Below are 26,430 nucleotides of genomic sequence, written 5' to 3' on the forward strand. Positions count from 1 at the left end.
GTGGCCTGAGTGTACGTCTCTCAAACCTAGAATTATTTTAAAATGCACTTAGCATTAACAGTCGCTTGTACAGTAGATAAAAACATCGTGACAAAACTGACATGCCTTAAACTAAACTCGCGATGTCATGTGTGAGGCGCGGAAGGCCGATCAGCTACTAAAAAACATGAAAATACACATACAGGAATCAGAGCCGCCATTGGCATTTTCTATATTATAAGACAGTATTAGAATCTGAACTACTCATAAATTTGTATACTTTTGTAAAATATTCCATTCTCCATTGGTATATATAAAAACTTCAACAAATTTCACCGTTCTAAATGTTTCATACATTTAACTTTATACTCATGTCAATGTCACCTTGACCTACAATTACTGTTAGAAGAAGCTAACAAAGCTATTTAAAGAGGAGTCCATAACCTTGACTAAAGAACTAGACTATGAAAAATGTATATGGTTTATGAAAGTAATATAGTAAAATAAAAAAAATTATCAGTGACACTGCAACTTTTTTAGGCCAAGACCCTGGTATGCCCATGGTAAATGCGCACATAGAAAGAAAGTCCATTGGTGCACAGCCGGGGATCGAACCTACGACCTAAGGGATTAGAGTTACACGTAGTAGCCACAATGCCAACACTCGCTATTGTAAAACAAAAATAGATATATTTAATATGATCGAAAACTGTACATACTACATAACATATCTCTGACTTTTTTACAGACGCACTCAGAGGCGTTTGAAGTAGTTAAGAACATATTTGATTTGCATTATTCGGGCTTTAAACTATGTAGCTATGTTGAATCCTTTCTTAGATATTACAATAATTTATATGGTAACCCAACTGACCACACACAACAAAACAAGTTTCTAAAACGATAGAATTTAAAATCTGCGCCGGCGCCGAGTTGTGCAATTATATTTATATCGTAGTTTTATGTTAAAACCATCGTCAGTGTATTAACAATAGCTCAAGGTTACCGTTATAACTACCATTATACTTTCAAAAATACGCATTGGTCAATACTCGAGAACCATCCTAATTTTGGCGGAAACTGCGAAATAGTGACCTTATAAACTAAATATTTAATTAATTTTTAATACAACAGATTTAAAATGCTATTTCATTAAAATGCGTTTAAAATTAATCATTTAAGTTAAAGAATGTTTATGCGCAACCAGATTGTTAGTAAATAGTTGTATGTAAACCCTTTGTCCGATAGAACATAAGTTTTAATTATTTTCAAGGCGAATATTATTCTTTTTTATGGTATATTGACATTTCCTGTTTACTTACGCGTATAAATTATTGTATGCAAACATGTAGCTCACTTTGTTTTATTTAATAAAAACATTTTTTTTATAAAAGTAACTTATTTTAATCAATTCAATCAAGTAATTAGTCATGTCGATGAGTTAATTATTATTCTACAAGAAATATCTATCCAAAACAATTTTTTAATGGAAACTAAATAAATTTACGTCTTAAATATTTATTTATCATTTTCGAACTTAATTGTTTAATTCTTTAAAAACTAATTTATTAACTAACATAAATATTACATCTTATTATATTAGTGTTATGAATTAATTAAAAACAATGTAAGAACCTTACCTTATTCCCTATTAGCACTACTAGCGCAAATCACTACACTAAATCTCACAGAAAAACCCTAATTTGTATGGCGTTTCAACTCAGGCGCAGCGAGTAAATAAATGCGAACAAACACAAGTGAGAGGCTTCACCCACTACCTCAGACCATCCTTCACCACACATATTCTGAAATAATATTATTACTTGATGACTTACATTTACAAATTCCAACTATAATGTACCAAATAGTTAGGACTCTTATTGGTATTCCAAACGGGAAGAAGAAAAATTGTTTTTTTAAGTTGTTTGTCGTTAAATATAATTTTTAGTTCCTATAAAAGACTCTAATAAAACAGTAAACTCGTGTATATAACTAAACTACACGTTCATCTCTTTTCATGTCAATGTAAAGACAATTTAACAGAAAAAGACAACAACAGAACTTTAGTTAGAGACTGCACCTTGACTGATATCGTATTTATGAATAAGGGTCTATGGAGTGATTAAAATCAAAAGCAATCTATTTATCTATGTAGTATGTTCGTAAAGCTAGCTTCAATCAATGGGACCCCGAAAACAGATTTCTATCGGCGCTTATTATTTTGATAGGATCTCTAGTATTGTGATTGCTTTCGTGCAACAAAACGTTTTGAAGCTAAAAATATGCTTTAAACTAACTAGCTTTTACATAAACTCATATAACAATTATGTATACAGCCACATGCACGACATAATACATGACAGCTATACCTAGAATAGGTTATTATCTGCTATTCAGCATATAAAAACACCACATAGTAGCACAAAACTGTCTAAGTCTTTGAATTTTAATGTATTTTAACTTATGACGCTGCAGGAGAGCTTGACGTATATTAAAAAAAATCGGACGAAATTAAACGCGGCAGAGACATAATCTATTTAAGATGTTATTCGTTTATGCAACAGTTACATAAACTTACGGATATTTATTGAAGCGAGAAGCGATTTTAATAGTGGCAAGTTTTATCCTTTCTCCGCACTATCAGGTCATATTATTTTAAGCAGGTTCATCGGTATTTGGCATTTGTTGTATCTGTTATGTCTTATATTGCAGTAAATTAATTTTACAATTAACTAGTTGGATCGAACAAATATGCACAGTCATGATTAATCAACGATACCAAAAACTTTTTTGGGTAATAAGCACACAACATTCTATGACGCACTACACGCGCCTCACGAGAATAGTGTCATACAATACAACTCCTAATGCTTAGATGCATTTTTAATTGTTTACATTTAGTATTGTCTTTTGTTAAAAAAGCTTTTACACATTAAGAAAAACACTTTTTGAACGTATTAAAGCTATGCATTATTATTAAAACTTATAGTTATTTACATAATTCCTAATTTTAATTTTTTTTCCGACGTTTCGCGTACTTTTCAGCGTGCGTGGTCTCGGTGACGGTAAATAACTATACGTTTTAATAATAATACATAGCTTTAATCCGTTCAAAAAGTGTTTTTGTTTACATTTACCAGATTTTACATTTTAATATTAAGACATTTTGTGTGCCAAACTATATTATTGCATAAAACATACTCCATTTACTTGTTTGTATTAAATGTGGAATTAAAAGAGATTCTGGTGCAATTGTCTCGAAATCTTGTTCTGGTCAATCATGTGATTTGTTTTATCTTTATGATTTGCATAACGTGTTTACTGCAGTTTTTGTGTTAGCAAAATTCTTTAAAAAAATCGTGTCGTATCAAGACTCGCTGGTCTTGTCTTTATTCTCAAGTCAATAAACAGTTGTTGGTTGAAAGGCACATTGCCTTATAGTCATTAAAACATGAAAAACGTTCCTTGGTCTACTGATATCAAAATGCTTGGTTACAATTTTTTTGTTAAGTTTATTGGGCGTCCTACTTAGGAATTAATCATCAGAAGAAGAATAAGTTCCAGAAAATCATACATACTCTTATTTCTGACAACCAAACAAAACATTTAATTTGACCTTTTTCGTATACTAAAGTCATTTGTCAATAATAATGATTATCTTTACGAACCGATCAATCACGTTTAACTCCTCATCAAAGCTCGATGTTATCTTATAATAGAATATTTAACAACATATACTAGACTTTATAAATTGATCGTTAACTTTATACCTAACTAGTACATTTCCTGATTTCACAAGTAAAAATGGATCAAAATCACTCCGCCAATCTATATCGTCAGAGATTAAAAAAGACAATACGACCAACGAAAAGAGAAACGCTGATGGAAAGTGTAAGAACTGTGACAAAAGAGTATTGTAAAGAATCTTCCATTTCAGGGCTCAAACATTTAGTTGAAGAAAGGACACCTTATATAGAGAGGTACGTGATTTATATTTTAATTTTTGAACGTATTAAAAAAAATCGAGTTCAAAATCAAAAGTTCTTTTAGATGTCACCTCTCTATGTCCTTGATTAAAATGAGAACTGGCATTAAATGTACTTTTAGAATCATTTCTGACTGATACTGATTGTATACTGACGTACTTAGGTATATATTCTGTTATATAACAAACTTATGTTTTGATTTTGAATCAATCTATCAGTTATCTATTATATTATTTTTAATCAGTCGCCTACTCGACTCGCTACTACTCGTTCTATATAACTATATAATAATCTAAATATATAAATATTTATATTTGGATAAAGTTGTCAATATTATTAATACAAAGATAAGTAGAGTTAAATAGCACTAACTTTGCCGTTGAAAGTTGCAAAAGGAGCGTTTGAGACGCACTTACGATGATATAATTTTAAGAGCTTGGTCCGAAATTATGACATAATAATTATGGGTACCAGTGAAAGGTAGCACATACTTTAGTCTGTAACAATAATAATATAAAATTATAGAATTTAACTTATTAATGAACAAATAATTAAGAAAATGTACGACATATCTTATTTCCTCGAACGTTGATTGAGGATAGAAATAAATCTGATTGTTTGACGTTCACGATTCATGAACTTAACAGATTACTTACGTATATATTCTTTGATAAAGATCTGTTTATTCAAATCTATGAGGTGCATATAATCCCTGAACATAGATAATTTATGTATTATTTGCATTATTGTGGAATAAAATAAATATTTTTTCCTTCCGTGTGTGTCTCTTCTACGTAACTATGACGTAATAAATTGTAACAAGTCGCGATCTTGAGGCATTAGTCATTATATATTATCGCTAAAAACGCGCGTGTTGAACATTTTGAGATCTAAAAGAAGCTCTTCATTTCAGAGCTATCTGGACCATCACATTGATAGCTGCTTTAATATACTCTGTATCTTTGGTGTGGATGACTTTTCAAAGGTACTATCAGGCACCTTTAGTCACCACTCAGATACCAGAAGGGATCTCAATCAACAAAATAATATTTCCAGCTGTGGGGATTTGTACTAACAATAGAATTAGCAAGCGAGCAGTAACTGAATTGGCGAACGATTTGTAAGTGTTGGCAACTTAAGTGAAACCTCGCGTTTAATGGCTACCTGACTAAGACTGGGTTCTGGGATTGTTTTTAGGATCGAAACCATGTAATTAAAGTAACCATGACCCAATACAGGAAGAATATAACAACACCGTTACATAATATACATCATAAGTCTTCATAACCATTCACAAGAATTTACAGTGATAATGATACAATCTTACTAGTAGGACGTGGTCTGATCTATAATATCAAGGAAAATTAAGTAGAGAAGCTAAATAAATTTCAGGTTAAAAGAGAAACGAAATGAAAAGTACAATGAGAAAGAGATGTTGTCAATGCTATTCGGTTTAGGGCTGCTATACAATCTTCAAATGGATCCCAATATTGTAGATGTGATGGAACTTCATCAAACTCTCGGAGAATATGATGTCAATGAGCTAATGAAAAATGTAATGTTAATTTAAGTTTTCAATCATGAATTATCATTCTGGTTTTCACGTTCAGTATGTTAATTTCTGAAATTATTTAGTAACGAAAGTAGGATAAGGCTGATGTTGATGTCGGACAAATAGATGTAAGTTACACAATATCTGTTAGTCTGTAAATAATCAACTAAAGCAACGTTTATGTTTTAGTTAACTCCAAAATGCGAGGACTTGCTATTGCGATGTTCTTGGAATAAGAATTCGATGGCATGCTCGAAATTATTTGATTTCCGCCTCACAATGAACGGATATTGCTGCACGTTTAACTACCTTCGCAGTTCAGATGTTATGTTTGAAGAGTATGGTTCGATTTTTAACCAATTATTTATAAGGGTATTAGCAGAAGTGAGATGTAGGAGTGTATCTGCTACGAGTATACAATTTCAACGGGCTTATTAAATTTGATACATTAGTATACATAAGTTTTTAATTGTTGATAAGTTTGCAGAAAACTAATCACTCTTAGTTTTCCGTTACCTTACCTATTCGATTGTGTGAATCCTGTAGACATATATTTTCGATTTCTATATCCAACGTGGTCGACAATGCTACACATTGTTGATTTTTCTTTGAAATAAAAAAGTAAATGAGTATATATCTCTCTCGACAGAAGTACTGACGCTCGCAGCACTGATATGTATATGTATGGAAACAAATCCAGTTTTGATTTCGACCAAGGATTAAAAGTCTTACTATACTTGGAAGAGGATGACGACTTTTTCTATAACACACCTTTAAGTGGAGCTCAGGTATTATTAAAATTTTAATTAATATAAATTTGTTGCATTTTCAGAAATAGACATTCGCCGACGAAAAAGATTGTAATGCACATACAGAAATATAATTCGATAGCGCATAATTTAAACATTTTTACAAAGACAATTTTCTAAAATACTGCGCATGAGTATAGTATACCACAGCTTTCTTAAATAAATAAACATAATATAGGTGTAGACGATGACAAAAATTTAGGCCTGTTATTGGGCTGAACAGCCACTGATGTTGGTGACGATAAAGATGTAAATTTTCAGTTACAGTTCTCCGATGCCTACGATTTTCCTGATGCACCAAGCGGCAGTTTTTCAATGCAAATAGTCAGTCCACATGTACATGTGAGTAGGCAGACATTGATATTAAAAATTACTATAAATTACTCTAAATTTGTTGTTATTGTCTAAGTAAAATAACAACATGCCATATAAAAGTTCTTTATCGGTTTATCTCTATACGCAAGCTAGAGGTCAGCCATCTGCGCCTGCCGATTCTCAAGGATTTATTTCAAACCTAGGTTTCCGATATACACGGTGGAGTAGTCAGTTTTCGCACATAGATGCCCATTTGGTCCGTTGTGCGTCAAGTCCTGAGCAATTAGACCAGCGTAGCTCCTAGCTCTAGGCTTCATGGATCGACCGTGAGCCCTAACAATTGTATGGAGGGGGTTTTAAAATAATTGTTTGTTAATCATATATATTTTTAGTTGGAGGTATTAGCATCAGCAACGTTTACTGAAGCGTCCAGGGAAATAGAACATGTATCGTTGAAGTTACGCAAATGTTTGTTTTTCGACGAGTCCTCGTACCTACCATTTTATACCCACAGCGATTGTCTGCTCAAGTGCCGTATGTCCTTCCTAATGGAAAAATGCAATTGCACACCATTCAACATGCCTAAAATAAGAAACACAAAGACGTGTGATTTGACAGATGTGCCGTGCTTAACAAAGTACCATGGTACGACATTCGCTTATGTTCTGCTATTTAGATTCTTTAAGAGATCTTTAAAGAGAGAAAAAAAATTTAATGGCGCTACAACCTTTTCAGGTCTTGGCTTCAGATCTCTGTATCTGTTTCATGATCATTTGTTAATCTAATAGGCAAGTAGGTGATCAGCCTTCTGTGCCTGACGCATGTCATCGACTTTTTGGGTCTAAGGCAAGCCGGTTTCCTCACGATGTTTTCCTTCACCGTTCGAGCGAGTGTTAAATGAGCACATAGAAAGAGAACTTAAGACCTCAGGGATGAAAGTCGCACGTTGAAGCCACTAAGGCCAACACTGCTCTCATTTAAGAGAAAGCAATTAAAAATCCTAATAACGACCCACCATCAATCCTACCCGACATTTAAAGCCTTCAGTTGATCAGTCTATATCTTTTTCTGCCGAGTCCTGTCGTGCTCTTTCATTAATAATAGTAATAGGAAGCCATAACGCATTTTTCACATCTTTGTGCGAAGTCGAAGTATTAACAAATATTACTATCGGAATTGTTTTTTACTATACATTTATTTAAGCGATTTTGTAGCCCAATCTACAACTGTCAGACCAGATTTAGAACAAATCCCACCGGAATTGGAGCTTGACCTAGTCGCAGGAGGTATTTACTGTCCAATGTGTTACCCAACTTGTTCAAAGACCACTTATAATTACGACTACACCAACGTTCATATCTTTCCGGACCACGTCAACCCAACACCGGTTAAGGACAAGATAGACTGGCTGTAAGTGAAAGTACTATTACGTTCATATAATTTATTGATAGCGAATTACATTTACCGGTTTTTTGCATTAGCGACGTATCTCAAATGTCCGAAACGCATAGTTGTTGATAGGGCCATCGTTTTTGAAGGTTGCTTTATCGATTTTGGATTTAGGGCTCCCTATTTTTTGAAGCCACACCTTCATGTCGTCAACGGTTCCTTGGGGACCTTGAACTTGACCTACGACAGTCCCATGCGGAGTGTTCATGACCCATCCTTTCAAGCCAAGGTCAGAAGCTTTCTTTTGAGTATGTTTGCGGAAAAACACTCCCTGAACTTTACCAAATACTTCGAAATCGGATGTAATTAAACCTGATTTTTTAATACCGGCCATATTAATTAGCAAGCATTTCAAAATAATATATGGACATATTGTTTGACGCTGTCGTTCATGGTAACATATTTGCTCTTTGGGGTAACCATGATGAGCTATGCAACAAACGAGGTTGCTATGCATGTTTTTGTTGGATGTGTTAATTTTAATTACAAATTAGATGTAAACAGTATGCAGTAATGAACTTATACGGAAAATGCTTTGTGATTAACTAATAATATTTTTAATTCCCATAAATGCAGATTTTCTAAATTAATGTCTCGAAACCCTTTTCAGGCACGGTGCAAACTTTACAGGAACTTCCATTGTACATGTGAAATACGGGAGGGAGGTAGCTGATTGTTACGGGCAGAATGTTATTATGAAATGGTTTGATCTGATAAGTAAGTTATCTCGTTTAAATTAATACGAAAATATTTTTAACTTAAAATGCAAACTCATACGCGTTGCAGCAGCGTCGACATAATATTAAATAATAATAATAAACTTTAAACGAATGTCACGAATCGTGGCAAAAATGGACGCACTTAGGCCAAAAAGTGAGACAGCAATAATGAGGCTGAGAAATATTAAGGTATTTTCGATCGCAAAGCTATTGTTTCGGCCATATGACTGGGACACTAAATATTCATCGGACAAGATGGTTCACCGGTTAAGAATATGATTAACTGCGCTAAAAATAGTCACAAACTACTTTTTGTTAATACTTGAAAATCGTATGTTTTGCAGGCAATATTGGCTCGACATGCGGATTCATAACTGGTTTCAGTTTTGTATCTGTATTGGAATTTGTTTATTTCTATACGGTAAAACTCATGAGAGACTATGTAATTCGACGGCGACGTGAACGGCGCATTGCGAGCGGCGCTTCCACTCCAGCTCAATTTGATCATGACAGTCGATACAGACCGATATATTGGAACGAAATCACTGGTCCTAAAGGGTCCAGAGTGGAGAACCAATTTTAAAGGACGTAGAATTGATTCGTTAATGAATATCAGCTTACAATTACGACCATATAATAAAATATTTATTAAAGTTAGCAACGTGTTCAATACCATTCTTTGGAAACAACATGGTAACCATGGTAACAAATACGATACTACCTTTAATAGACGTTTTTAAGGTCGTTATCGTTTAAATGTTGTTTGATTGTTAAAAGAGTTCTTGAAAAAAAAGTTTCGAATAAAGTTGTATAATGATTAGTATTAGGAATGTTTAGTAATTCATGTATAATGTAATTATGTTCATTCTTTTGTAACGTAACACAAAATAGAATTCATAGTGTATACAGTATTGTATAGTTCACTTTTTATTTGTATGGACTAAACAATAAAACATATGTTGGTTCCCATATCATAGATAAAATCAACGACTAGGCAATTTAATGTTCATTATTTATAAATGGAAGTTAGAAATTGTAGTTTCAGACTTTTGGCTAGGTATAAAATAAAACTCTATAAATATTTTTATTTATTTGTTATGTTCCGTCTGTGGTTGTTCAAATGTTTTCAAGGAAAGGTAACAAATATTTTGCAATATGGTGGAATGGAATCAAAAGTTTGCCCGAGACTACATCAATACACGGTTTTAGATTTGTGGGTGATTCTAAAAGGCATTTTGTTGAAAGGTGTTTTATTTATCTTTTTATAAAATATTAATCAGTTAATGCACAAGTCTAGTAAAAACTGTATGTGACTATGCAGTGTTATTAATAATAATGTGTTAGTAACATATTGATGTGTTTTTAAATATGCAAACGGGCTTATCAGATATGAAGTGCATGAAATCATGATAGGCATAAAATGGCTGGCACCTTTATGATAAATTACCTTATCAATGTGTCTATAAATAAAGTATATTGAGTAAATGCATAAATATAAATAGCGCTACATATTTTCTACAAATCAGAACAAAACCATTTTGTACCCATTTTCTTTTAGATTTTTGTGGCTGATTTTCGTATGTGTATCGTGGTATTGTTCGTCTCTTCTAATAGCAGCGCAATACAATGCATTCATAAACAACCCTATTTCGTTCGTCGTAGAAACCACTTATACCAACTGGACAACTAAGTTTCCTTCTATAGCTGTCTGTGAGGCTGAAAATATGGCACGTATTGAAGAAGTCTCAGATCGGTTAGTAGCTTAGTGGTAGCCATTTATTAACATTATAATTTTTACCAATTCTTAAAAGGCCGGCAACGCACTCGCGAGCCCTCTGGCATTGAGAGTGTCCATGGGCGGCGGTATCACTTAACATCAGATGAGCCTCCTGCCCGTCTGCCTCTGTTTTATATAAAAAAAAAATCTTTAACCGTTTCCCGAACAATACAAGGTCACGAGTAAAAGAAATTCTCGCTTTAAAACTAAAAAAAAGTTATATAGCCTATCACGATAAATTTTAGGAACGGATGTAAAAAAAATATCATACCGGTATTTCCTGAGATGAGTGTGTACAATCAAACAAACTTTATAATATTAATTTAGATCTAGTAGCTATATATTTATAAATAGTAGTAGTAAGCTTTTAAATTTTAACTGAACCTACATCCAATCGGAAGCAAGAAATTTCGTTGACAAAATATTTTAGTAAAATTTATGACATCTTTATATTATAACGCAGAACCAATTGTGAACCACTTTACAAGTAGAAATTTTAGTTATTGTATTATTTACTATCAGCAGAGTTGGCTAGTGGCTTCAGCGTGCGACTCTCATCGCTGAGGTCGTAGGTTTGATCCCCGGCTGGAAATGGAAAGTCCATTGATGCACAGCCGGAAATCAAACCTTCAATCAAACCTTTTATGTGCGCATTTAACATTCACTCGAACGGTGAAGGAAAATATCGTGAGGCTGATGACCTACTTTACTATTAGATTAACCAATGATCATGAAAAATATACAGATATCTGACGCCCAGACCTAAAAAGGTTGTAGCGCCATTGATTTATTTATATTTCTTTACTATTAACTATCAACTCGCGTGTTTTAACACCGATCTTAGCTAAATAAAAAGTTGTTTTGTAGTCTATGGGGTAAAGATCACGATTTTAACATAGAAGAAGTATTAAAGGAATTGACATATTACAAGGGGGTGGCTTATTATACCACCGAATTTTGTAAAATTGAGAACCCGTTGCAAGAGTGCTTTCAACATAATATATCCCACTATGTCAACCAGGTATTTATAAGACTAATAATTTTTTATATTCTCACAAGTAACGAGTGTTCAGTGTTGGTAAAAATCCAGTCCAGTGGCACTACAACTCCATATTAGACTCGGATAAAGTGTGTTTTTTAAGCATTCTTTATTTACAGCAACCAGGTGAATAGTCTAGTTCAAATCTCGGCTAATGGATTTTTCTTTCTATGAGAGTAATCAGTTCTTATAGGAAGCGACAAGAGATTAACACCCAAAAAGTTACACAAAAGGCCTTGTGTAACTTGGTGCTGTAAATAAAGTTTCGCAGCGTAATGCTGGTCCTGTAGCTGCGGCGGTTATAAATTTACAAATAAATAAAACTTGAAAAGACTTCAATTGTTTTTAATAAGAGCTTAATATACTTTATTATTTCAAGGTCCGAGGCGACTGTAATTCTCTATTATCGTTTTGTACTTGGAATGGCCAACCCTTCGAGTGTTGTAAATATTTTAAACCAATGGACACAGAACTTGGGATCTGTTTCGGGATAAATTCCATTCAAGGAAGGTAAATGTTTTATTAACGTAATTATTTAATCATTATATTCATCGTTATTTGTCTGCTTGGAAGGCGCCATCTTTCGTCTTTCATTTTAAATTTTATGCCAACGTGTTACGCAACAATTAAGCACGTATTATTATTATTGTATGAGCATACTTTAATTGAACATTAGATAAAGTAAACCCAAATCCATTCTAAAGCAGGTTCTTTGAATTAATGAAGACAACTTTACTTAAATTGCTTAATAAAAATAACTGTTTCCATGGACGTAGTCCGCCATCTTAAAATTTGTCTCCTGAAAGATGTTGTTGATTTAAATTGAACTGAAAAGTTAACAACGAAGAGAACAAATAGTTACAAGTATGTATTTGAAAAAGTATTTAACGCTAATATCTATGCAAAATATTTTGTGCGTGACACGACTTTATCATTTAGCATTTAACTCATGGTAGAGCTCCAGAGACAGGCATACTGTGTGTATAGTATAATTTAATTGTATTGTTAACATACGAGTAGGTTAACGCTCGCTCATTCATACAAATTCGATTTTCGAATATGTATGTATATATTGGACAGTTACAATTTTGAGGGGATTATTTTAAAAACACTATTTTTTATTTTATATCTATACTATACTATTACACTTTATTACAATAATATATCTTTATATATCACTTGGTTGTTTCACTGTCCGCGTCTTGAAGTGAAGTACATTTTTCATAACAGAAAACAATAATTTTATATAAAATTTAAACAGACATCCAATATTCGAAATTTTTTCTTCACATGTGACATACACACATATACACATTAAAATTGCAACATTTGTCTTAAGCTACATTTTAAATTAATCACATTCTTTAGGGAAAGGCATCCGCCAAAATTGGAGCTCGTTAACAATCGAACGACTGGGCCAGGCACGATGACGTTCAACGTTCTTTTAGCGAGTAAAATTTTCGTATTGAACGAGGAAGAAGTACCATCAATCACCACTCCGGAATCTGACGCCATCAATGTTACGCCTGAAATGCATCACAGGTGATTGTTAAATATTTCTACTAATAACCTTCATTGACCATCATTGCTGGAGAATAAAATTCACTTTGAATACAACGGGGATTCACGGAAATCTAGACAATTCGTAGACGCTTTTGTTTAGTATAGTATAACTTTATTTATAGTATAGTATAAATAAAAGTTAAAATACACGCAACTTATTTATATGTAGAGGTAGGTTCATAATTATTGTAATAAATGTGTTTATTCATTTTTTTTAAAGTACATTTTGTGTAAGATTTGGAAACCCTTTTAAGTAAAAAATACCTGTGTCAGGGTTTCCAGCTCTTTCATTACAACCTTAATTATACATTCCTTAAAATATTTAATTTGTATATAATTTAGTTACATCTTTTTATTTTATTTATTTTTGTTATTGATTTTTAACTGTTATCAACACGCTTGGGTGCATAAGTGAGTGAGTCAGTGAGTGAATGAATAAAGTCTGTAACTACATAGGCCTCAGAAGAAGCTCTAACTCTGCGTAGGGTAAGTTCATGTGCCAGTTCTTTAGTCGTAGTTTTAGATTGTAGACGGTGATTTTGAGATTGTATTTAACTAAAACTGATTTATGAACTTAAACTAATTGGAGGAAGCATATGCTGTGAAATCTAATCTTTATTAAATAGCTTAAGGAACCGTAAAATCTTAGAATTGGACTGTCTTATCGACAGTTAATCTTACAGACCTAATTAAAACCAGGGAAGATATATACCTAACCATAGGAACTTTTCTGCAATATAGCATTATATCTATATTATTTCAAATTGATATTTTTTTAATTTGATAACATCGGATTTTATAAAGAATATTAAAACAAATAAATACATCAACATTCGATATTTTCTTTAAGGCGTTTAATATCAATAAAGGACATACAAAACGATGCTGGAGCCAGGTCAATATCTCCAGTGAAACGCAAATGTCGGTACACAGATGAAAATAATATAGATGTGTACCCGTATTATTCATATACGGCATGCACAGTTCAATGTAGGAAGGATGCGCAACTGCGAATATGCAATTGCACCAACTTTTACATGCCTAACACTGAGGAAGACTTAAAATGCAATATGACTGGGGTGATTTGTCTTAATAATAACTTGGAGACATTATCGGTAAGTTGTCCAATTAAACGCCTTATCTTTTAAGCACCATTGTATGTTTTCTGTCGAAGTTTTTAATATTGACTAAATGGCATTTATTTACCTAATTCATTAGCGTAAAATATCACCATAGACGTATATAGAGGGAAGGACGGGTTTACGTAAATACGGATATACACGTCAAGTCTGTTCCATAGCTGTAAATGTGTCACCGGAATATAACAATATTTCGTAGGATTCTAAACGAAAGATAAATTGTATTTACACCCAAATTTTCGTAGAAACTTGCCGATCTTGTTATATTCCGGTGACATAATAACACCTTTGACAATGAACATCGTAAAGCGGTAGTATATTTTGTCTTTATCACCCTCGTTCTAAATAAACGTAACAGATGATACTTTTAATAATTAAGTTTATTCTACATTTATGAAAACTAAAAATGTATCATTTTAAGTTTAATTACTGTTATAGCTAACCTTAAGTATAAATTAAATTTAGTTAAGAAGAAGTTGTCTCAAACTGTAAATATTTATAAAATTGTTATCTCAATAGGTGCTCAAAGCGCGTTGGTCGTCAAGAACAGGTTTATTCTGCGACTGTCTACCATCATGTACTGAGGCGGAAATATTTACAGTGAAAGATTTCAAGTCAGTTACAAATAACGATTACGCCTCAGTAGCAATAGAGCTTGCCTTTCTTCCCACAGAGAGATATAGGAGGAACGTTGTGCGTGGTGCTTTAGACTTAGTTGGTAATTGAATAAATTTCTTAGATATTTGCGCTACGATCAGAGCATTAAATTATTATTATTAGATTAGATCGATAAGTAATAAGTTATATAGGATATTTCAATTCAGTTATAAAAGATGATCAGAATTGATGATCTTTTATAACAATTATGGGGTTAAGCCAGGTTAACATGCCGATTTCCGATACGATATAGTAAAAGAATTGGAATAGTTCGCTAGTACAATTTATATAATGCTCTCTATACTCGTAACTCGAGGGTAAAATATACAAAGAACATTCTGTTTTAGTCTCTACAGGTGGCACGGGTGGCTTATTTCTTGGCGCGACTATACTTAGCTTCGTCGAGTTGATCTACATTATACTAATACGTCCCTTCTGCAATATTTACTCACAACGATACAAGGACCCTTGGCATGAAAAATATGGTCGAAAACTAGAAGACAACAAGTTTATGCAACTTCGCTTGAAGCGCGAGTCTCTAAAATGATAAACATTTACTTAAAAATATGTGTTTAGATCTTATCTAGAACTACTCCATATATAATATCTGTCAAGTAAATCGTACGTATATTAGCTTTTTATAAATAAATAAATGCACATATGCGTAGTATTTATTTCAAAATCTGCTCAAAATGTATTGTAGTGATGATTTATGTACATAGACACACAAATAACGTAAACAGTCGTTATTCCTATTTATTTAATTTAAGATATATTCGCAAACAATTTCTTCAAATAAATCCAAAACTTTAATTCGATACTCGACGTTTTCATCACACATTTTCCTAATAAAAGTAGCTTTATCCTGCGATAGTATATTATTAAAATGGTCTGAATCGGTAAAGATCTTTGTAGCTAAATCGTCTTTCATCCAAAATTGTGGCACAAGACATGCGGTAGCTACCAGCCCCCAAAGACGAAAGTCTTTTGCTGAGTCTTGAAGATTTTTGAACGAAATAACATCATTTATTTCAATACAGTTCTGTTTGAGGATGAACTGAAGTGTACTATGGTAATATTTTAAACATGTATTAAATTTCTCTTCTCGGTAGGAAGCCTCTAAGTTACAGAATAGCAGAAGTACAACATCACCTGCAGGTGGGTGGTACTTTGCTGCTTGAAAGTCTACTAATAAGCAATCATCAGGTTCGTTTCCTTTATAGTGAAACATCAAGTTATTATTCCATAAATCCCGATGACAGATAACATTCCTGTATTTAGACGATTCGTCTGTCAAATCTAGGGCTGCTTTCCATACATTCCGCCATTTTCTATCACACTTATCAATTATATCTTTGGTTTTAGCGTATTTTGAATGGCTTTTTACGACTTCCAAAGCACCAATCATACATTGAGTAAACCATGAGGCTGATATTTTATAACCGCCCTTGTCGAAATAATCTTTGTAATCTTCACAAATCCTGTAGGGACGATTCAATTCAACAGACTTTTGTTCTTCATAAATGATTGAAGAGGCATGAAATCTGGCCAAAGTTCTTAATGCTTGAAAAATATGAGCATCGTCAAAAGTTTTGAGTTTATAGTGCATTCTGTATCCCAGGGAATTTAAGTCTTCAAAGACCATAGCGTCTTTTAAAGCCACAATAAGTTTTGGACTCCACGCTTTTATGCCTGAAAGTACAAATTAACAAAAGTAAAGCAACGCTTTGAAATGTGAATATATATTTAGATTTTGATATCTGTTCGTCTTTACATGAAACACATTGGAAGGTGATTTATCATTACATACCTGGTATACGAAGCATCTCTATAATAATTGTGTAAAACTTGGATTCTTTTTCATACAGTTTAAGCTCTTGAACCATTTCCGCTTTTGCTTTATTACTCTTGGATATAGACTTGATAAAACAATTTAGTACCCGGTTCTCGTTAGCACCGAAAGATACATTTACGTTCAACCTTAAATAGTCACATAAAAATCCTAGCATATTTTGACTCGCAAAATCTATAGAATAGTTTTGGAACACCGCATTTTCTTTAAAATACTTTTTTATTACTTTTGCAATTTCTTTTTCTGATATATAATTAGCAGCTGTAATACTATTATGCGTTTCTGACATCTTGGCTTAATACACAAGTGTTTCACTTCCTACAATGTAATTAATAACTATATAAACCTACTTAAAACTAATGGTTTTATCAGTTAAAGTTAATTACATAATTTAACTTATATTTAATGTTGAACTAACATAGATACTGAATTCAAATATGTCTTATTTATCTTATCATTATTATTTATAACTGTTTAAAGACGGTAAAACAAATCTTTCTACTATATCATCAAAGAGCTCTAAAATGGTTTCGCGATATTGTTCATCGGATTCCAATGATTCTATGAAACAATGGCTCCTAGATATCGCGTCAAATTCCTCATTACCACTTCGGCAATATTTGTCTTTAATGTACTCTGGCATATTTGCTATGGGCAATACCAATGCCGCTTGTGTGATTCCAAACACAACACTATCTTCATACGCCTTCGATAATGTTTTTTTATCAAAACAATCCAGTATATTAACCCCAGCATCGTTCAATATATCGCTGAGACACATATAATAGATGTCTATCATTTTATTAGTGAAGACACTACGAAATTCCTTTGTTGTATTCAAAAACAACAGTGTTGCTAGATCATGGGTTGGAATTGTATATAACGCTGTTTGAAAATCCACTAACAGTGCGTGTGTTGAACCATCCTCCATTTCTTTAAAGAAGACATTATTGGACCAAACGTCTCTATGAACAACAACGTTTCTGTGTTTGCGGCTTGGATGCATAGATTTCGTCGCTCGGTTGAATAAGTCGTTTACAACATTTGCAACAGATTGAAAGTTTGGTTTATCTTTATATGCAGAATAAGTTCTTAGGATGTCTATAACACCCTTGCAGCCTGCGTCTCGCCATGGCTGTGCTTTAAGGGGCTCAAACAAATATTCCTTATAATCCTCCCATATGTAATAAGGTCTTTTTAATTGTTGTGTTTTGTTGTATTCGTATATAAGGGAATCAGCGTGAAATTTTGCTACAGCTTTAACGGTCGCGACTACTTCTTCGTACGAGAAGGGTTTGCGACTGTCGGATAAAGTATAGCCAATTTTAGTGACGTCTTCAAATACAAATACTTCGTCTTTTAGGTAAATAACTTCTGGCCGCCATTTACTGCAACCTACAACGTAAAAAGTATCAAACGGTTATTTAGATTAATAGAACCAGTCTAATACAATAATATTGGCAACGGAGACAGTTCTTTCTCCATTCACATAGTTATTTATTTAACTTAAGAATTATTGTAATGTCGATTTTTTTAACAAGGTGGCATTTTTTTTTGCGATAGGAACCCTACTGTCTGCCTCTTAAGCTACTAAGCTAAGCCGTTTATTTCAATTTGCTAAACATTGTTGATTAAAGCACGTTATAAATAAATATATAAAATTTATATAAAGTACTCACCTTTACGTTTAATAAACTGAGTAAACAAGGAACTCAATAGTACATACTCCTTCCTAAAGAAGCCAGTTTTTCTCAAATACTCCGCTTTATATTCGTCAAATCTCGGTACACACTTCACGAACAAGACTTTTTCATATGAATTATCTTTAAGAAATAAACGTAAATGCTCTCCCAAATATCCAACTAATTCTTCAGAATAATTTTGTATCTCATATTGTAAAGTATCATAATTTTTAAAACCACATTTCTCCGCGATAATTGTCACTTCGTCTTTGCTGAATAGAGACATTGTGTTAAATGATATATTATCTTTTACTGCTATATTTAACTTTGATTACTCCAAGCATGAGTATTCAAGTATAAGATGTACACAATTCCTTTTTATCACAAATTAACAAATAAGTAAGCCGCGCAGTTATCTTTAGTTCAAGTAAGATATTTTTTGTTTATATTTATCTAAAACCAAGTATGTATATCTATTTTGCAAGAAAGAGAGCAATTGTTATAGTCTGTCTCTGTTACGCTAAATGTCAAATATGTATATAAACAAATATAGATTTTTAAAATATTTATTGCATCACAAACTAAAAACTTCCATTGTCGTTTCAGAGTCCAAAAGATTTTGGTCTAAAATCTTCTTTAATTTTTTATTTTTAATGGAATCATAGTCCGCTTTGCACAGCTGTTCAGGCTTTGGAAGCTGAACTTTAGGTGCTTCTTCATCATCACTAGAGTCCACCTCCATGGGTACCTCCGTTGGTTCCACTTCTTCAGTTTCCGTATACCCTGATATAAGTTGGAGGAAGGAAGTGCTCAGCATTCGCACTGGTGGAATCATGTGGGGTGCGGCCGATAGGAACTGAACGAGAAAAAACATTAATAAATAAAACATTTAAAAAATTACATGTGGAATCATTCAGTCTGAACCTCTGTTCTCGTAATAAAGATTAATTGTTATAAAATAAAATATATTTAAAAATATATATATATTCGGTGGTTTACCTGAGAGACAGCACTACTAGCCAGACTTTCCACATTAAGCTGCTGTATTTCTTCAGCTCTAGTTGAGGTGACTTCAGACACTTGTTGTTCAGCGAGTAGTTGGCCGAATTTTGACTTCGGCACATTTCTATGTGATATCACTTCTAGTTGGGATTCTGTTGATTTTTCTGGTTCCAAGCAATATATTTCCTGAAAGTTTGAATGTTAAATTGACTAGTTTTTCAGAACTCAAAATCTTTACCAACGTACAGCACAGCTTTACCAACTGATCTACAGATAGCGAAGTCGAAAATTAACTAATAATTAATATAAAAACTACTTAATGCATATTTTCAAATGCTGTAAGCACACCTCACCACAAATCCTTACTTTAAAAATCGTTCAGTATTTACGTTGTATATTAAACGAGAATTTGACATTTCCTCTATTAGGTATAAGTGCATCTTCACAACTCCGCTTGGAATTTTATACAGTACCAACTATATAGCAGTACAGTCATGTACTGTATATAAGCCAAGTCGAGTTAAGTCTGACAGCTACTTCCAAAATGGATTAACAATTTGAGAATGAAACTTACACTCTTTGTAGTGGGGCATAAAGAGGGGAGATTTTTGTTTGGTATTGGACGAACTAAAGGACCGAATTTGACCCCGTTTTATACACACATTTTATAAAGAAATCTTTAAATATGAACTAATCACAAAAGTTAACTTAAGTATTACGTAACTAATTTTGGGGGGGCTCTTGTAAAACGTTACGATGCGGGGCGGAGACTGAATTACGTGTTATTGTTAATATTATTTTCCACTTTCCAGTACTGTACACCACATAATGGTAAGTTTTAGGTATAAAGGGTCACTGGGGTTGGTCATGACATGTTTTACTATTGGATACAGAAAACGTTACGGCACGTTTCATGGGGGGGGGGGGGTCAAGAATCTCCAATGCGTGACGTAATACTTGAACGCTCCCTTACCGAATAATTCCTCATAAAGTAGATCTTCGCATCGTCTTCTGTAGTCTTCCCGAAGGTGCAGTGAGTGATTACACCAGTACTAGGTTCGACAACCCGCTTTCGCGATAAAATCGGAGAGGAGTTGTGTGGAGTGAATACGTGTACTGAAAAAAATAAAATAATGTTGACAGTAGGTCTAGTAGTCGCTACCGCTATTAAATACGTTATTCATATTGCATATAACTTCACAATTTATATAATTTCATAGAAAAAAAAACTTTTAAAATAAAATTGACGAATTTGTTGAAGCATTGGTAAATAGTTTTTAGTAATAACATTAAAAAAAACCATTATTTAAACTTACCATCATTATCTCGAGTGACAACTACCATTCTATTGGAAAAAGGATCAGCAGCGAGACAGACTGGATTATTTCGTACGATATAAGTTACTGTGAGCGATAGCAAACTCCATACAGCTAAGCACTCCTCTGTCGTACATACTAACTGCAAAAAAAATATTTTCACAGGTAAACAATAGCAAAAATATAATCGCTCCCTAGTGATGCTTCATTGAAAAAATCTAAGTTTAACGCCAAGGGTCAGATTTTAATTCATATCTCAAGAGACAATGTTGCCTTGACCGCTGTCAAATGTCAAACTTCAAAAAATAGCGTGTCAGCTCTTGAAACTAGATTTAAGTTTGATTGACGTTTTAGAATTAGTATGACCAGCATGTCAAACACGTGTTCGACTTGACATACAATTTTAGTTCGTGTAAGTTTCAAATCTGCACGAACGCCATACGGCTTCGGATCCGTCCCGTCGAAACACGACCGTTACCTCTTAAAATACACTTTAATACTGTAATAAAGAAATCATTGGGGGTACAGCCTTTTTAGGTCTGGGCCTCAGATTTCTGTATCTGTTTCATGATAATTTGTTAATCTAATAGGCAAGTAGATGATCGGCCGCCTGTGCCTGACGCACGCCGTCGGCTTTTTGGGTCTAGGGCAAGCCGGTTTCCTCACGATGTTTTCCTTCACCGTTCGAAAGAATGTTAAATGCGTACTTAAAAAGAAAGTCCATTGATGCAGCCGGGTATCAAAAATATGACTTCAGGGATGAGAATCGCACGCTGGAGCCACTAGGCCAACACTGCCCTTAGTGTAACAAGGCCATTAAAATCCGCGAATTAAAAGAAACCTAAAGCCTTAAGCTAGAAATATGCTAAAATAATACCGACAGTTTTTAAAGAAATCTTATAAACTTTATTATTTGCACTATTTATATACTACTTTTCGATAATTACTTTTTAAAGTGATGGACTATGGACTGGATACAATACATAAAATTGACACAAAGGTATATTTATGAAATCTTGACCAAAAATGAGAGATAACTTACATAATGCGCGGCATCGTGGTTCCCAAAATGTACATGAACCCCTTTAGGCCTTAATGCAACGTGAGACAAGGTCGTCCTCAAATTACATAAATGTGAATCCCAAAGAGTCAATTTTGGCCCAAACCACGCTGCTATCAATGATCCATCCTGAGAAATGGCAACCCCTCCCATCGCTAAATCACTTTTCGATATTGTCTTGTCAGTTATCTGTTCATCTAATACAGTTGTTGCCTTGTGAACATTTAATACTTTTCTGATTTCATCCTTGCCAAACAAGTCCATCGTCAAATAAGGCCTCTCCCCTTGAGAGACTAAGCCCAATATGTTGCTATGTTTGTATTCATTTAGCACTGGAATCGATTGATAATAAGAAACACCAGAGGAGTAGTAACAGGCAGTGAGACAGGACCACTGCTTTTTCTTATTTATAACACTGACTTTCCAAATTCGAAATTTCTGATCGTTGCCGGATGTGACACAAAAGTCACCGTTATTACTTAAGGCGATAGATACAACATCACATCCACCATGAGAAAGATTAACACAGGTGTTTAGTATGAAGGGACACGCATTGTTTTTGCAAGCGGACCAAAATTTTAGCTTTTCTTCTGGGTAATTGGTGCCATCATTTCGGTATTCTGAGGTGACAAGCCATTGACCATTTGCGCTAACCGCGGCAGTCGTTACTTCTGTCTCTATTGGTGTTATGTTATATCTTTCAGCTGGGATGCTATTAGTTTCAGTTATATCAATCTGTAAAGTAATCAGAAATATATATAATTAAGCCTTTTTTAACTAAAAGTTGAAACTTCAATGTAGAATTAGAAAAAAAAACTCAAAGTCAACAATCGACAATTAAGATATAAATCTGTAAGTAATCTTATTAGAAAGAGAAAAATATATATGTATATTTATTATTGAAATTTAGTGACAGATCTTAATTGTCGACTGTTGACTTTAGTTATAAAGGTATTGGTTCCAACTAGGTAAGAACATGTGATATGGATAACCAGCCTACCATTACACAGCAAAGTCATATTGAGTGGTAACAAAAAGTACATACATATATGTGTAGGCAAACAAATTTAACGTTTTAAGTAAGAAAAGAAAAACAAACAAAACAGTCAACTAGTTGTGTGTGTGATAGAGAGAAAGGGTATGTACGCGTGTGTGTGTGGGTGTTAGGAGAGTGTGTCTGGGTATGTATCAAGCACACGCCTGAGACCATATGTATTTTGGTTTATTTTAATACTTCTTTCAATTATTTTAATACATCTAGCAGATTTTCGGTTTGGTCATAGTTCAAAGTAAGTAAAAATTTATGAACTAATTGCTTTATACATTTTTAGTTTCAGGATATATATTCAGAGTTGTTAAGTTTGTTATACAAGTAACAGCACCGAAAAGAGAACGATCGCTGAGAAAAATTAGAAAAAGATGGGGTTGTACAGACGCTATATTTGCGACGTTTGTCCAACATAGTGATATCGAAGAATAACAGCGTATGTTGCTTAAAAACAGTGTATAAGATAAAGAGTTTAGAGAGAAAAAAAGTTCCGGAGTACGGAAACGAAAGGAAAGAGACAATTAAGTTTTAAGAACTGCTCGTTGGGCTCACTCTAGTTTCATGAGTGAGGTTTTATATGTGCCTCCCCAGACCACTACACAATAAATTAGCAATGATTGGCAAAGCGACTCGTACACCATTCTAATTGTAGTGGAGTCAGCAACCCCAAGCAGGCTCCTATACATACATTAGTTTCCGCAACCGTCCCGAAAGCAATTCAATATGACCATTAAAGCTAATATTGTGATCTATAAGTACGCCGATGTACATTATTGTGTTAACATTTTGCAGTTGCACGAACCATTCAAGCGTCGTGGACGGGGGCAGCAGATGTATTATTTATATTTTCAATTCTTAATTTTCACTTACATTATACAAAACTTTATCTGTAGCAGTTGAATATAATTGGAGAAACCCTGTACGTCCTGGTATTATGAGAGAATCCAGCGGTTTCATGTACACAAGTTTGGAGCCAAGTGAGCGGGTTACTGATGATATACCACCACATTCCAGTATTGTATTACTCACATACATTTGCTGGTTTGCAAGCACAATAGCTGCAAGTAATAATAGACACATTGAACATTTTTGTAAAAGAATGCAAAATGTTGGACACACTCTGTTTAGAAAGAAATGAAGAAATTTACATCTTGTAACTGTGTCACTTACATAGCATACTAGTTAACATATATGGCACATAACCCCCGAAATCATAATTTTTAATATACCCTTTAAACAAGAACAAGGATAAATAAAATATGTTTTTTACAGATATTACCATTTATTTAGCAACAGTTCTATTGATATTAATCAAAAGTAATAAAATATAAACACTTACAATTATTAGACAGGGACACTGCAATATGACTATTACTTGTCGCTATAAATCTAACAAGGCCTGGTAAGCGAGGTATAAATTTCTTCTCATCAACTTTCTGCGCTAGGTCACTAAAGGACCACTTGACTAATACCTTTTCCATTCCTCCAGTAATAAGATAGTTACCTAAAAAAAGCTTGCATAATTATTGTTCATGAAGTTATGGGTTTGGATTAGATTGAATATAGCAGAGGTGAGTATATATACTGAGCACGGTCAATAATATACTAAAAATGCAAGATTGCTCATTTGTCACAAAAATAACATGAAATAGAGAAAATATTTTATAAAACAAGAATTTTATACAATATACATTAATAAATATCTGGTGGATCACAATTTATAATAACATCTAACATTGTCATATAATAGATACTGTGAAGGTTATTCTAACAAAAATGTAATTCCTTTATCTTGTCCTGAAATTCATGGAAGAATGGATACCAAATTTGTGCAAACATATGAATTCTCAGAATATTCTTTGAAACCTCTTTATGACTACTAAATAGTGGTCAAATTCTATAAAAAATTATATACCTATTGAAGTAAAAGAAACAGCTAATAGAGGTAATGAATGCCAATGTAGGGTTTCTTGTGCTGTTCTGTTAGGGTCAAACAAGTTTCCTCTCAAGACCATCACTCTTCCCAAAGCATCAGTATATGCCACCATACCATGTTGGTTAGCTGCTACAGATAGTACTCTAAATCTAGTCTGCTTTCTGAAATTTTAATAAGCATTATAATTGTAATTATAAACAATAAAGATATATTTTATAATACTTTAAAAACAAGTTTCTACCTGTCTGTAGAAACTAAAACAGGTAGAAACCTATTTTCTATACTAAGTGTTTGATATACAAAAAGTACCAACAATATTTATCATTTTATATCATACTGTAAGGACTGAAATCCAATCCATACAAATTATGTATTCCACAACTACAAACCACTTAGATTTCTGATTAATCCAAAAATTGTTTTAGGCTCAAAGGCAAAGGTCTATCACATACTTATCTATGGGATTATGTAAGTTCAATAAAATACTCTTAACAGAAACTTACTGTATGTATACTTCTGGTTGTACAAAGTTTTGAAAATAAACTTTGCATTGTCCATTAGCAATTGCTGCAAATTTCTCTTCCCTTATAGAACCAATTGCAACTGAAATTATATCATTATGCGGAATCACCAAGCCAGAATAGTTTGTCACCAAATCTCCTCTTCTTAGAGAATATGATCCAAGGTTAAAAATCTTTCTTGAAGGATTCCCAGATATGACAAAGCATTCATTTTCATCTATAAGGTTGAAGGAGTAAATTATGTTTGCGTGTTCTGGAAGGTTCAATTGCTAAAAAAAAACAAATAGATCTCTTAACCAATTTTCAGGGTTAGTCTGAACTGCATAATATACTTTCATATAAAAATAGTACAATAATGAACCAAAGTATAAGATACTTAACATAAACAAATAAAACAAAATAAAATGTTTCTGCTTATCCAAAATTTAATTTAATAGTTATTATAAGACTCACAACTTCTCTGAGAACTGCTCCATTTTCCCAAGTCCATGTTGTTACAAGCCCCAGGTCTGAACACCCATATAAATTGTAGTCCTGTTTTTTTGGAAATTCTATGCCCACAAGTGCATTCACTGGAGTTTCAGTTTCTAAAGAACGTGTGCAATCCCCCGTTTTCACATTATAAACACGTAAAACATTTTCAACGATAACCACCAGAGACCTTTATAAAGAAAGATAATAGTAAAATATCTCAAAGTTATTGTCTGTTTTCATATAAGGAAGGAATACATACTCTTCGTTTGGCGAGAAAATGGGACGGTGTTCGATTAAACTTCTACCAGCTTTTCTCTTGAAAATATAGTTTTTTTGATTAGTATTTATTTTAACAACCATTTTAAAAACTGCAGAAGTATTATATTTGCATACAATTATACATATTATTTCCCAATTCAAAGTTTACCACATGAGGTAACCTAAAATAATTATAAACATTTAATTTCTTAAAACTTGAAATATTATGTATGTATACGTCATTTACGTGATTTATAAACGTCAATATGTAAACTGTCATTCTTGATACAAACTTCA

General features: G+C 33.2%; 7 protein-coding genes across 9 annotated transcripts; 3 read left to right on the forward strand and 4 right to left on the reverse strand.

The window, feature by feature from the left end:
• Nucleotides 1-4,765: 4,765 nt before the first annotated feature.
• Nucleotides 4,766-6,355, forward strand: LOC123709499 (sodium channel protein Nach-like). Its single transcript, XM_045660890.1, has 6 exons — nucleotides 4,766-4,770; nucleotides 4,879-5,085; nucleotides 5,358-5,520; nucleotides 5,707-5,855; nucleotides 6,167-6,305; nucleotides 6,350-6,355. Exons 1-6 carry the CDS (start codon nucleotides 4,766-4,768, stop codon nucleotides 6,353-6,355), a joined length of 669 nt encoding a protein of 222 aa, XP_045516846.1.
• Nucleotides 6,230-10,476, forward strand: LOC123709366 (pickpocket protein 28-like). Of its 2 annotated transcripts, XR_006753722.1 has the most exons (7): nucleotides 6,230-6,305; nucleotides 6,588-6,668; nucleotides 7,034-7,286; nucleotides 7,856-8,051; nucleotides 8,701-8,807; nucleotides 9,154-9,511; nucleotides 10,368-10,476. XR_006753722.1 is itself a non-coding variant. In XM_045660639.1 (6 exons), the coding sequence occupies exons 2-6, from the start codon at nucleotides 6,642-6,644 to the stop codon at nucleotides 9,390-9,392; spliced, it is 822 nt and encodes a 273-aa protein (XP_045516595.1). In that variant the 5' UTR covers nucleotides 6,230-6,305; nucleotides 6,588-6,641; the 3' UTR covers nucleotides 9,393-9,582. The 2 variants fall into 2 exon arrangements, 1 of the variants encoding a protein (XP_045516595.1); XM_045660639.1 differs by lacking the exon at nucleotides 10,368-10,476 and having other exon boundaries at nucleotides 9,154-9,582.
• Nucleotides 8,068-8,490, reverse strand: LOC123709367 (acylphosphatase-1-like). The gene has a single exon (XM_045660640.1). It carries the CDS (start codon nucleotides 8,422-8,424, stop codon nucleotides 8,119-8,121), a length of 306 nt encoding a protein of 101 aa, XP_045516596.1. The 5' UTR covers nucleotides 8,425-8,490; the 3' UTR covers nucleotides 8,068-8,118.
• Nucleotides 10,477-13,051: 2,575 nt separating the features above from the next.
• Nucleotides 13,052-15,578, forward strand: LOC123709502 (pickpocket protein 28-like). The gene is made up of 4 exons (XM_045660892.1): nucleotides 13,052-13,167; nucleotides 14,039-14,303; nucleotides 14,847-15,045; nucleotides 15,332-15,578. Exons 1-4 carry the CDS (start codon nucleotides 13,052-13,054, stop codon nucleotides 15,529-15,531), a joined length of 780 nt encoding a protein of 259 aa, XP_045516848.1. The 3' UTR covers nucleotides 15,532-15,578.
• Nucleotides 15,579-15,628: 50 nt separating this feature from the next.
• Nucleotides 15,629-17,125, reverse strand: LOC123709365. Of its 2 annotated transcripts, XM_045660637.1 has the most exons (2): nucleotides 16,795-17,125; nucleotides 15,630-16,676 (listed from the first exon to the last, which is right to left on the reverse strand). In XM_045660637.1, the coding sequence occupies exons 1-2, from the start codon at nucleotides 17,123-17,125 to the stop codon at nucleotides 15,745-15,747; spliced, it is 1,263 nt and encodes a 420-aa protein (XP_045516593.1). In that variant the 3' UTR covers nucleotides 15,630-15,744. The 2 variants fall into 2 exon arrangements, with proteins under 2 accessions (XP_045516594.1, XP_045516593.1); XM_045660638.1 differs by lacking the exon at nucleotides 16,795-17,125 and having other exon boundaries at nucleotides 15,629-16,787.
• A 171-nt stretch (nucleotides 17,126-17,296) lies between these two features.
• On the reverse strand, nucleotides 17,297-18,867 carry LOC123709364. Its single transcript, XM_045660636.1, has 2 exons — nucleotides 18,516-18,867; nucleotides 17,297-18,231 (listed from the first exon to the last, which is right to left on the reverse strand). The coding sequence occupies exons 1-2, from the start codon at nucleotides 18,802-18,804 to the stop codon at nucleotides 17,297-17,299; spliced, it is 1,224 nt and encodes a 407-aa protein (XP_045516592.1). The 5' UTR covers nucleotides 18,805-18,867.
• Nucleotides 18,868-19,070: 203 nt separating this feature from the next.
• LOC123709363 (WD repeat-containing protein 75) lies at nucleotides 19,071-26,333 on the reverse strand. The gene is made up of 11 exons (XM_045660635.1): nucleotides 26,135-26,333; nucleotides 25,855-26,062; nucleotides 25,384-25,670; nucleotides 24,860-25,041; nucleotides 24,284-24,448; nucleotides 23,815-24,002; nucleotides 21,879-22,631; nucleotides 20,837-20,978; nucleotides 20,494-20,636; nucleotides 19,518-19,706; nucleotides 19,071-19,374 (listed from the first exon to the last, which is right to left on the reverse strand). Exons 1-11 carry the CDS (start codon nucleotides 26,233-26,235, stop codon nucleotides 19,093-19,095), a joined length of 2,640 nt encoding a protein of 879 aa, XP_045516591.1. The 5' UTR covers nucleotides 26,236-26,333; the 3' UTR covers nucleotides 19,071-19,092.
• Between the last annotated feature and the right edge of the window lie 97 nt (nucleotides 26,334-26,430).

The sequence above is a fragment of the Pieris brassicae genome, chromosome 5 (assembly GCF_905147105.1).
Source record: "Pieris brassicae chromosome 5, ilPieBrab1.1, whole genome shotgun sequence".
NCBI lineage: Eukaryota > Metazoa > Arthropoda > Insecta > Lepidoptera > Pieridae > Pieris > Pieris brassicae.